At 39.2% G+C, this 12,666-nt stretch overlaps 1 protein-coding gene across 2 annotated transcripts in view; it reads left to right on the top strand.

Annotated features, from left to right (window-relative positions):
• The window catches only part of TXNDC12 (thioredoxin domain containing 12), a 40,362-nt gene that overhangs the window by 18,032 nt on the left and 9,664 nt on the right, over positions 1-12,666 (top strand). Inside the window, exons 3-7 of one of the 2 annotated variants that reach the window (XM_044770789.2) lie at positions 1,381-1,433; positions 2,255-2,328; positions 4,003-4,072; positions 4,783-4,866; positions 6,852-7,710. In XM_044770789.2, the coding sequence (XP_044626724.1) occupies positions 1,381-1,433; positions 2,255-2,328; positions 4,003-4,072; positions 4,783-4,866; positions 6,852-6,931 (361 nt within the window). In that variant the 3' untranslated portion in view covers positions 6,932-7,710. Of the gene's footprint in view, positions 1-1,380; positions 1,434-2,254; positions 2,329-4,002; positions 4,073-4,782; positions 4,867-6,851; positions 7,711-12,666 lie in introns of those variants that run through there. The other variant, XM_070509931.1, reaches the window with a different exon arrangement.

Here is a 12,666-nt window from a genome sequence, read left to right on the forward strand (position 1 = left end):
TGCTTGGTACATAGTCACTGCTATGTAAATGTTTACTGTTAATAGCATTCTATGTGCCAGGGCTGGCCTGGTGTCATAGTGGTTAAGTTTGTGTGCTCTGCTTCAGCAGCCTGGGCTTTGCTGGTTTGGATCCCAAGTGTGGACCTATACTGCTCATCAAGCCACGCTGTGGTGGTGTCCCACATACAAAATAGAGGAAGATTGCCACAGATGTTAGCTCAGGGCAAATATTCCTCAAGCAAAAAGAGGAAGCTTGGCAAAGGATGTCAGCTCAGGGCCAGTCTTCCTCACCAGAATAATAATAATATTCTATGTACCAGATGTAGGGGATATAGAGACAGTTGGTTCCCTTAGGAAGCTCAAAGTCCAGTGGAAGAGATGGTAAATAATAGATACAGTTCAGGGGGCCAGCCCCATGGCGCAGCGGTTAAGTGCACACGTTCCACTTCAGCGGCCTGGGGTTCGCCGGTTTGGATCCCGGGTGTGGACCTGGCATGCTGTGGTAGGCATCCCACATATAAAGTAGAGGAAGATGGGCATGGATATGAGTTCAGGGCCAGTCTTCCTCAGCAAAAAGAGGAGGATTGGCAGTAGTTAGCTCAGGGCTAATCTTCAAAAAAAAAAGAAAGAAATAGATACAGTTCAGTGTGGGAAATGCAGTGGTAGTATTATACAGTGTATGGTGGTGTGGTGATACAGGAGTTGGATGATGGAGAAAGCTAATAGCTGCCTACGTAGGACCCTCATACAAACTGGCATTTGAGCCTTGAGAGCTTAAGAGCTTCATCTAGCCAAGACTGGTTCAGTTGGATTATATTGCTCATTATTTTAAAACAGAAAAGGCTTTTTCCTCTCTGGTTATAAAAGTTACATTTAATTGTATAAAAATTGGAAAATACAGAAAAAATATAATAAAATCCACAATCCCATTATCCAGAGAAAACTACTCTTATGTGTTGGTACATTTCCTTTTAGTCTCTTTTCTCTGTATATATTTGTATAATTAAAAACAAACTAGATAATTTATATTCTAGTTTTTAATTTAACATTATAACAATGAAAAATTTTATTAATATTTTCAATGGTTATATAACCATAACATTTAGAAATACTGTAATTTGATGTTTTCTTCTATAATCTTTTCTCCCTACCTTTAAAGCCCAAATATGTAGAATTTACAGGAATGTCAGAATTTACTAATAATTTTGTTATAGTAATTTACCCGTATTCAATTATTGTCTTAAAATTTTCCCAGGTGAAATCATTCAGTGTGAATGTCTTTGTACATTAATCTGTGTCTTCATAGGTTGGTCATTTTATTAGGATGGATTTCAAGAAGTGGGATTTCTCAGATTATGATTTCTTTGTTTTGTTTTTAAGTGGATTGCCCCTGATGGTGATTATCCATAAGTCCTGGTGTGGAGCTTGCAAAGGTAAGTGCAAATGATCAAACCTCAGATGTGTTCTCAAATATTAACATGTAACAAATATTAACACTTACTTTGGCCTAGCACTGGTGATTGCTTTAAGAAATACGTGACATAGATTCCCACCCCGCATGAAATTTACAGTTATATTTGCAAGGGGTTGGAGGATGAGGCAATTAAGATAGAGTTATGTAGAGTGTGGGATTAAGTGCTGTAATAGTTGTGTGGATGGTAGTAAATATTAGATGAAGCTGAAATGTACAGAGAGAGACGAGGAGTGGTTAGTGAAGTCTTTCTGGAAGAGGTGGGAACCAAATTAGAGCCCAGGGTTATCTTACTTCGTAGCATGTATTCTTTCTGCTATACCACCCTGCCACTTCCCAGTCAGATATTTTCTTTTGTATGGTATGCTATACTTAATAAAATTCCTAGTTGGAAAAAGAGTATAAAATTATTGTAAATAGTTAGTGTAATAATATATATACATTAGTGGTAGAGTATTTTTACTTTATTACTTCTTCAATAGAAGATATTAAAATGTGTAAAAAAGCAAATAGTAATACTTTTTTCATTTGTATGCCATTATCCATATTTTATAAATGAGGTAAAAGCTTCAGAGAAATGAAGTCAGTCATTCAAGGCCACATGGCTATGCAAGTAAGTGGCAGAAGCAAGACCAGAAGTCAAGTGTCCTGATTTTTGATTCTTAAGATTAAAAAAAAAAAAAAGGAAAAGAAAGGTCAGTTTTATGAATCAATTCAGCAAATTAGGGTTTGGATATGACAATGATGTTTTCTTCTATTCCAAAATCTTTTTTTCCCCCCTAGCATTAAAGCCCAAATTTGCAGAATCTACAGAAATTTCAGAACTTTCTCATAATTTTGTTATGGTAAATCTTGAGGTAAGACTTCTGGAGTTTCTCCTTTCTGCTATGATTTTAAGTCTTTACTATTTTAGAATTAACATCATTAATGGTATAAAATCTCTGTCAGCAGAGCTGGCTGTGTTTGCGTTTTTCTCTTGACCTCTAATACTAAGGCTTGCATCAGATATGGTAGAAAGCCATCCAGCCTCCACTTGTGGGAGGAAGTAGGAGAGGAGAAATTGGAAAAGATGACTAAATTGTAAGGTGCCTTTATTTTTAGTGTCTGATTATGACATGTTTTTACGTCTTTGTATAGCCGAACTAAAGGTATAGTCACACATGTAGGCCGCAACTCCTGTAAAGTGTGATTCAGTTGAAAACCTACTCTCTGCTGGGTTTATATGTACAACCTTCCTATTTCTTTATTAGATATCCTTTATGTGTTTCACATAGACCAGAGTTCTCAGAATCCCAAATCGGAATACCAGATCTTTGAGTTAGAAGGGATTTTTAGGCTATTGGTACTATCCTCATTTTACAGAAAGAACATCTTAGACTTGAAGGAGTTAGGTGATTTAGTCAAGATCATAGAGCTTTAGAAGTGATGAGAATACATACTATGGCCTAGCTGTGCTGCCTTTTAGACTATACTCTTCAAATGTGGGATCCTTGGATGCTCTATAATGATACTTCTAGCCCTGTGTTTCTGTAAAATAGCAGTCTATCGCCTTAACCACTTGGCCGCCTTGTCACATTGTTTCTGTAAAATAATATTTACTTAAACATAGAGCTGGAAATCTTCTGAACACATTAACAGTTAATGTTGAGGCAGTAAAGGGATTGCTTATGTAGCTGCTGGATAGCCTGAATGCTGATACCCTTCACTCAAGGCAAAGTTACATGACTGTTTGAAGAAATGACCCCATTTAACTTCTGAAATGGGAACCACACATAAATGACAAAATTACTATTGATTCCTATGCATATGAACTCCTCACCACTTTCTATCGTAAGTTAGAATCACCACTCAAAGGAAACAGAAATGTCTTCAGTGAGATTCTCCAACTTTGGAGATTGCTTACAAAGAAAGCTAGTTGTGTGGTCACATCTCCTGAGAGGACTGTAACTCCACAGTTATAGCTAAAATGTCAGCCTCATTAATTCGTGCTTTCAAGAAGTACTATGTGTAAGTCAGTGATGTAGGTATTGGGAATCAACAATGAACAACACAGACAAAATTTCCTGCCCTCATTGAAATTACATATGGGGAATTGAATGTGGGGAGACAGACAAATAAGTAAAATAAAATATGTCAGATGGTGGTAAATGCTATTGCTAAAAATGAAGTGTGCAGGGGATAATTTGCAATTTTAAATACGTGGTTAAAAAAGAAGGTGACATTTGAGCAAAGATTTGAAGCATAGAAGGGAATGAGCCATGTGGATAATGGGGGAAGTGTATCCAGGCAGAGGGTAAGAGCAAGTACAAAAGCCTAAGTTAGGAGCTGCCTGGCCTGTTGAATGACAGCAACAGCGAGCAGGTTAGTGTGGTTGAAAAAGACTAAACAAGATGTGAAGTTAGAGAAGTGCCATGTAGGGCCTCGTAGGTCACTGCAAGGACTTGGGGTTTTGTCCTGAGTGAGAGAGGAAGCCACTGAAGGGTTTTGAGGAGAGAGGGAACATGATCTGACTTAAGGCTTACACTTAATAGGATGAAGAGGAGCCCAAGGATGAAGATTTCAGCCCTGATGGGGGTTATATTCCACGAATCCTTTTCCTGGGTAAGGCAAAAGATCTTAATCTGGGGATCCATGATATGGAAGGAGAGAGAAATGAATCAAGGCACTGACTCCACTTAGTGAAACTGTACTGGGATGGCTAAAAACAACAAAAACCGGTTTCAAGAGAAAGTAGGGAGTTCTGAATGCCAGAACTTCAAGTCTAAGGGAAAACTTTTCCCATTAACTAACTGCTTTTGTGAGCAGTGACAGAGTATTGATCATCCATTTATTCGTTAGGCAATCATTTGTGCATCAGCCATATGTCAAGCACTGGTGCTAGACATTACAGAGACAGAGGTAAGCCACAGTTCCCACACTTGACCTCACAGTGCAGCTGAGGCAATGGAATACTATAACCAGACCAATGTCTTTCCACAAACAATTTTATAACATATTTAATGACCACCTAATCTTTGCTTAGTATTCTGCTAGATTCTGTGGGAGATACAAATAAAAATATGGTATCCCACTACCACCACATAGAAAAGGAACATGCCAGGGAGAGGGAACAGCACATGCCAAGGCACGGGGTAGGGATTGTGTTCAGGGAACTGCAAGGAATTCACTGTGAGTGCAACATCAAACACAAGGGGTAGGGTGGTGAAAGATGGGCAGGTCTCGTTTTCCAGAATGCCTAGTGTACCGTATAGTGTTTGAAGTAGTTTTCTGTTGTAATTATTGCAACCCCTGTGCCATTTTGTCTATAATAGATCCCAGTGGCAAGGTGCACCCTGAAATCATCAACGAAAATGGAAACCCCAGCTACAAGTATTTCTACATCAGTGCTGAGCAAGGTATGGTTATGCTGAAAGAGGAGGGAGGGTTGCCAGTAGACGTGACTAGGATGAACCGCATGCAGAGCCTGTGATGGGAAACTCAGTTCAGCCTGTTAGCTGAGCATCTCCTGCATGACTAGCTTTTGGCTAGATCCTGTGTAGCGTATAGGAGAAAGATAAGACTGAGCCCCTTCCCTAGCTACTTAACAATCAAGTTGGGAGCTAACTGACCCAGAGGAGACTCTGAAGAACTGAGGCTCACAAAGATAGTCGCGTGCCTGTGGTCTCATGGTTAATAAGTTACAGAGCCAGGATTTTAGTCCAGAACTTAGGTTTTTTTCCCACTGCACTAATTCTACTACTCTTGTAAGAATTCAAAAGAAGGGGAATGCCAGCTGTTAGCTGATCAAGTCTAAAAGACTTGATGGGTAGTAAACTTTAACTGGACCTAGAAGGATAAGAATTGTCTCTATGGACAGATATGAGGAGGACATTTGAAGCTACAGCAAGGGGGATGGGTGTAGCCCAGCATGGGGAGTCCGTAAGCCTTGCTAGAATAGGTGAGGACTGGATGGAGTCCAGAAGAGTGAGACCTAGCCAGCAGAAGAACGTGAAAAGCATATTCCAGGCGGAGAGAACAGCATCAGCACAATCAGGTGAAGGAAGGTTGAAATCACAGGACGGTCATGCTTTCTGTTCTCTAATCCTGGAGCACAGTCATTCTAGAGGCAGGGGTTGGAATTCATGCTGTTTACTGTCACTGTTTTCCTTCCAAAGTTCCCCCTGCCATCTATAAGGGAGTAGTTTGCAAGTTGCCTTGTGTCCCCCATTGCCATGCTGCAAGGTTGTTGATTACTTTATGTTTTGAGTACCCGGAACTCTTATTTCTCAGAATAGGGAGAGGAAAGAGATCTGGAGAGGTCATCCCCTTCCCCATGGGTAAGGAGAATGGCATCTTCCTTATCGAAATGCAGATCACTGGAGGTTGGTATTAGAGGGAAATTTTTCACATGGAGAAGGGCAGCTGGACTTAGGCCCCCAACTCTCGACCTTGGAGATTTACCATCCGTTGAGAATTTCATCCAAGTTACCTCTGCCATCTCCACACTGGCATCATCCGTTAACACATTAGTCCAAAGGTGGACACAAGACCCTTGTCTGAATCCCCCATGGCTCAGCTGACATGAAACTGGAGCACTCAAACCTAGCTTTACCAAAGGCTTAGGTCAAACGAAAGGGAAATAACAAACCGTACTACCTGGCTCTTATGAGGTTATAGGCTTGCTTTCTGAGATTCAGAGACTCTGACTTAACGTAACTCTGGCCTGCCATTGCACAGGGAGCCTGTACCAAAACAGCTGCCCTCCTTGAAGTCTAAATCCACAAGATGAATGCCCTGAGATAGACAAGAAGTTTCATCTCCCATCTGCTTAGGGCCTGCCTTCCAGGTTTCTCTTTTGCCTGAGAACTTGGCTTCTTCCATATATAACTGATGCTAGAAATGACCGCCTCCTTCAGTGAAGAACATCCCCCCTCCCAGCACACACACACGCTCACATATTGGTGTAACCTGTAACCTCCACAGAAAATGAAATAAATGCAACATTCATCCAAAAGACGTGATGGGGATGGGAGGAAGGTGTTTTCTACCCCCTTAGTGTCACGTGACAGGGGTTCAACTCGAATCCTGGAGGGTAAGCCAGAGTAACTACTGATGTTTTTGTAGGACCTCATAGTTTATAAAGCACTTTTATTGTCTATTCTCTCATTTAATTTTTATGGTAATCTTGTGTGAAACAGTGGTATTATCTCATTGTATAGATGAGGAAACAAATTCAAAGAGGTAAATGACTTTCCAGGGCTAAAATCCAGAATTAGATCTTGAGTCCAGATCCTGTGCTTCTCTCATATTTCTCCTAAAATATGAAAATCTATATTGGATGTTAAATGTCAAATATTAAAGACCTGCTTCATACCTTTTCACCCCAACTCTTACTTCACAGTGGTCCAGGGAATGAAGGAAGCTCAGGAAAGGCTGACAGGTGATGCCTTCAGAGAGAAACATCTTGAAGATGAGTTGTAACATGAATGTATCCCTTCTTTGGTCAAAGTCAGTGTTCTGGAAGGAAAACAGCAGGGGAGGAAATATTGAGGAATCGCCCTGAACAGTTAAACCGACCAGGAGACCTTGTTCCTGCCTGCATGGGAAGGAGCTCTCTCACTGTGGAAGAGTTTTGCTAACAGAGGCTGGCCTCCATGTTCGTGGACCCAGCAGAGTGTGGCAGACTTCCTTCTCCTAGCACCTCTTACCTAAATGTCTGTTTGTCATTGAATGTAAAAGAATGACACCTTTTGACGCAAAAGTTGAGCCATTTGGAGGTTTACTCCTCACACTTAAGTGTTTGAATCTTTTTCCATTTCCTCCCGCTTTACTCACCTTGGTGAAAGGAAACCAGTAGCATCTTTTCTACAATGTTAAAATTGCAGAAATAGCTTTATCCTTTAAAACCACAAATCCTAAATGTAAATCAGTAATTCTACCCCCACCAAGGAGACTAGCCTGTTTCTTCTCTTTTTCTCCTGGGAATAATCTTGGGCTTCTTCCTGAATCCCTGCGACTTCCCTTCTCTTCTCCTGCTTGGGCTTCCCTGTTTGCACGACGTGTGTGCAGGAGTGGCTGTGTGCTTGACTCAGCCCCAGCTGGAAGCATGCTTTCCCCGTTACTGTTGGAGAAACTTAAACCTTCAAGCTCTAGGTGGAGCCATTTTTGTCAAGTTGTCAACTGTATTTTTGTACTGGGGTTAAAAAATGAAAAAAAATATTAATTGTTCCATTAAACTTTAATAAAACTTTAAAAGGAAATATATTGTGATGGCTTTTTTATTATTGGAGAATAGAGGGAGAGATGGAGGTCACTTCAGGAAGAAAACTAACCTTGAGGACCTAAGGTAGGAGCCCAAATCTAGGACTCCCCCTCCTGCTTCTGCGCCTCCCACATTCAAATGGACATCAGAGTTCATCTCTTCTGCTTTTTAAATACCTGATTTCTCTCCATCCGCACTGTCGCTGCTTTAGCATAGGGCCTTCTCTATCTCCTAGACTATTTATTGCAACAGCCTCGTCACTTGCCTGCTTGCCTCCCATATTCTCTCCAACAATCCATCCTCCTTACTTCCCCCAGAGCGATCTTTCCAAAACACAAATGTGACCATGTCACCGCCCTGCTTGAAACCTTCAAGGTAATAGAATTACCATTAGGAAATATTCGGGCTTCAGTATGTGCCAGGCATTCTTCTAAGTGCTTTACGTGTGTCATCCCATTTCGTTTGCCTCTAGTCCCAACAGCCCTGGGAGAAAGGTAGTAGTAGTATCCCCATTTCATAGAAGAAGAGTTTGAAGCATATGAGGAAACCAAGGCACAGGATAAAGTCAAGATCTTTACCGTGGCCTTTTAGGGAGCCGCTTACTTCTTCAACGTCATTTGTTCCCATTCACGTCTTTGCATTTTGTGTTGTGGTGACACCAGATTGCTTCGTCACCCCTCACAACATGTTCTTCTATTCCTTGTGTCTTTGTTCACACAAAGAAAGTTTGCTTCCTCTGCCTAAAACGTCTTTTCTTTTTACGCATTCTTCACATTTTGAACCACCTCTTCCAGAGACTTTCCTGACGTTAATTATGGCAATAAAATGCTCCTCTCCCCCAGTACACCTGTGTTGACCCTGCACCACATTGTATTGTAGTTACCTGTTTGCACATCTGTGACTTTGATCAGGTCGCCATGCTCTAGGGCAGAGGCTATTCCTCTGTCCTGTGTACCAAGGTCTTAAAACAGTGTACTTTCAAGTGAATTGCCAAGCTCTGTGGCAGGCTCTTTTCATTCTCTTTAAGTCCCATCCATGGTCCTATGGGATAGGTGTTATTAGCCTCATTTTATGGAAAAGGAAACTTTGGAGAGGGAAGTGGCTTGCCCTCAGTTTTTAGGCTAAGCACTGGGTTCTGACCACCCCTATCTTACTCCAGACTCATGCTTTTCCCACCATACATTGCCTCGCATGACTTTATGTTCCAAGGTGTGACTCAGAACGGTTTTCAATCTGGGGTACGTGAAGACTTTACAAGAGATACACGAGCACAGAAACTTTAGTGAATTGATATCCAGATCTTCATTTTCCCAAAATTGATTTCTCAGGATTCCTCAAAAAATTAAACATAGATCCAGCAATTCCATTTCTGGGTGTATACTCAAAAGAATTGAGGGGCCAACCCTGTGGCTGAGTGGTTAAGTTCGTGTGCTCCACTTTGGTGGCCCAGGGTTTTGCTGGTTCAGATCCTAGGCACGGACTTAGCACCACTCATCAAGCCATGCTGAGGCGGCATCCCACATGCCAGAACTAGAAGGATCCACAACTAAAATATATATATATATATTATATATATTTATGTATATGTATATATACATGTACATATATATGTATTATATATATACACACAACTATGTACCAGGGGCTTTGAGGAGAAAAAGGAAAAATAAAATTAAAAAAAGAATGCAGGGACTCAAATAGATACTTGCACAACCGTGTTCATAGCAGCGTTTTTCACAAAAGGCAAAAGGTGGAAGCAACTCAAGTGTCCATCAATGGATGAATGCATAAACAAAATGTGGTGTATACATATAATGGAATGTTACTCACCCTGAAAAAGGAAGGAAATTCTGACACATGCTACAAAATGGATGATCCTTGAAGACGTTATATGAAGTAAAATAAGCCAGTCACAAAAGGACAAATATTGTATAATTCCACTTATATGAGGTACCAGTCAAATTCATAGAGATAAAATAGAATGGTGGTTGCCAGGGGCTGGGGGAGGGGAGAATGGGGAATTAGCATTTAATGGGTACAGAATTTCAGTTGGGAAAGATGAAAAAGTTCTGGAGATGGACGGTGGTGATGGTTACACAACAATGTGAATGTACTTAATGCCACAGAACTGTACACTTAAAAGTGGTTGAAATGGTAAATTCTATGCTATATATATTTAACCACAATTTAAAAAAAATAATTTGCAGGAAATGTCATCAGGATAGTTCATTCCCACCTCCCTTTTCACTATTCACCTTTTCCCACTTTACAGAAGAAAGGCATAGCTCTTACCCTGAATTTTGATATAGTGTATTGCTCTATTATGTAAAAACTTCTGGGGTACCAAACAAAGGGAAACTGAAATAGTACTAAGCTTCCTTGATTAAAGGCTTTTTGTCTTGTACATAGTTCTATCTTAAGCATAGTTCTGTCAAGAGCAAAACCTGACATTAGAAATGGACAGTTTGCACCATTTGGAGATGTTTTGAATTCAGACATATTACAAATAGTGGAAAGTGATGAAAATTGGTTTCTTCCAGTCCCCACTTACTATTAAAGAAGGCATCTCTCCTGAGATGCCTAAGAGAGTATCCTCCTAAGAGAGTATAGGAAAAAATCTGAAGTCACCCAGGTGACAAACTCATGACAAGTCTTCACCTCTTAGAATTTGAAATTAATCTTAGAATTAGAATTTGGAATTAAGATAGTTGTCGTAGAGATTCATGTTAACATGTTTATTTAAATTGAAAAATGGAGTTACAATGTTGCCTCTGGGCAAAAGACTTGAACAAATATTTCACAAAAGAAAGTATATGAATGGCCAATAAGCACATGAAAATGTGTGATATTATTACGCAACAGAGAAATGCAGATTAAAACTAGTGTGAGATACCATTTCCCTCCTGCTGAAATTGCTAAAATTAAAAAGACTGATGATAGCAAGTGTTGCAGGGGATGTAGATGGAACTCTTGTATATTGCTGGTAGGAATGTAAAATGGTCCAAGCACTTAGGAAAGCAGTTGGGAGTGTTTTATAAGGTTAAATATCTTGAATGTCCTTCCCAGCAATTCCAGGATTATGAGACTATGTGGGTTATATGAAACAGAGGTCCACAGAAACCAAAAACTTGTACAAGAATGTTCATAGCACCTTTATTCATAATATTCAAAAACTGGGAACAACCTAAATGTTCATCAGCAAATAAATGGATAAATTGTGGTGTATTCATACAAAGGAATACCACTGAGAATAAAAAAGAACAAACTACTGATACGTGCAACAACATGGATGAAACTCAAAAATGTGCTGAGTGAAAAGATAGACCAACCCAAAAGAGTACATTTATATGAAGTGTTAGAATAGGCAAAACTCATCTATAGTCTGAGAAATCAAATCAGTGGTTACCTGAGATTGGGGGTGGGAGTGTGAGGGAATTAACTGCAATGACTCAGGAGGGAACTTTCTGTGGTCTGGGAAATGTTGATTGTGATGGTTACATGGGTGCATACATTTGTCAAAACTCATGAAGAATAAACTAAATGTGAGCATTTTCTTGCATGTAATTTATATGTCAATACATTTGATTTTAAAACACTATTCCAGCTGTCCAAAATGAAGTCTTTCTGAAAGAAAGTCTGATGTGGCTGATTGGTTTAACAATAAAGACTGACTTGGCCATTTAGGTAATATCTAATACTTTTCCCATAAATTGAATGAGACAAGTGTTTGGTTAAAATATACTTAAAGCACATGATAAGATAAATGCACTTCATGAAAGTATATTCTATTGGCAAAGATTTTCTTAGCCCTTTCTGAGGAATTTGGGTTATGCAATTTACCTCTGAGGCAAGTGAAAAAGTCTGAGATATAGTTAACAAGTATTTGATAAGTCTTTGTGGTACACCTCCCAGAAATTGAGAAAGTGAGTGACTCTAATGAGTGGGTAACAAACGCTTTCACAAGGTAGATGTTTCCTATCTCTTTGCTTACAACGTGATTGAAAGAGGACCTAATTGAATTATCAACTTACTTATCATTTAAAATTTTTGATGTTAGATCACTGTGATTTTTGGGCATAACTGAGTAAGAGTTCAAAGAATTTAATGCCATTGCAATAACAAAACTCCTTCTATTCTCATGTAATTATTTATGTGAACATTTCTCAGCACTTATATCTCTAAAAGTAATAACTAGTGTTAGGAAAAATTGTTTAATGTCATTGTAGAGCACTGATGTAACAAGCCTGCCTAAAGGGTTATCTGACTTTCCAAGAGAATACAACTTAGTTTGATTTACTTACTATTAACTAGGGTACAGATGTGTTACAACTCTATATGTAGAATTAGATGTTAACTTATAGAAAACTAATAAGATGCAAATGATTTCCTTCCCAGGGAGAGAGAACCTCAAAGGTTATGGCTTTATTGTCTTTAGGTCATTAACTAGTTTTTTCTCTGATTTTGCAATCTTATTTCAGGATTCCTTTTGGTCACTGACAGTATGTGTGTACGTTTCTTGTATCCTCCTTTAAATTGGTTTTGACATCTTGCTGGTTCTCATTAATGGGTTAAAATTTTGGCATGTGCTCAGAATCTGTTTGAGAATTAAGTTTTTAACATTTAGAGAATGACTTTTGATATAAAAAATAGAGTTAATGCTGAATCCTGTTTCATTCTAGCCGTGAGTAAAATTCTTCCCACAGATAACATGAATCACATTTCTAAAAAGTCACATCACTAAGAGATGCATTTTCAGTAAAATTTTACTTTTTATGTTTAATAATTATCAGCATTTGTAATGTTTGTTGTTTTGATTGACATACTAATAACCCTTGTAACGACAACTGAATTTAGAAGAAAAATTTTAAGTCTTATGTTTTAACTTAGGCTCCCCTTTTTAGGGCCTTTTGTACAGGTCATCTATTTTAGGAACAGATTGTGGGGAACAGGAGTA

This window comes from Equus asinus, chromosome 5 (genome assembly GCF_041296235.1).
Source record: "Equus asinus isolate D_3611 breed Donkey chromosome 5, EquAss-T2T_v2, whole genome shotgun sequence".
Taxonomy (NCBI): domain Eukaryota; kingdom Metazoa; phylum Chordata; class Mammalia; order Perissodactyla; family Equidae; genus Equus; species Equus asinus.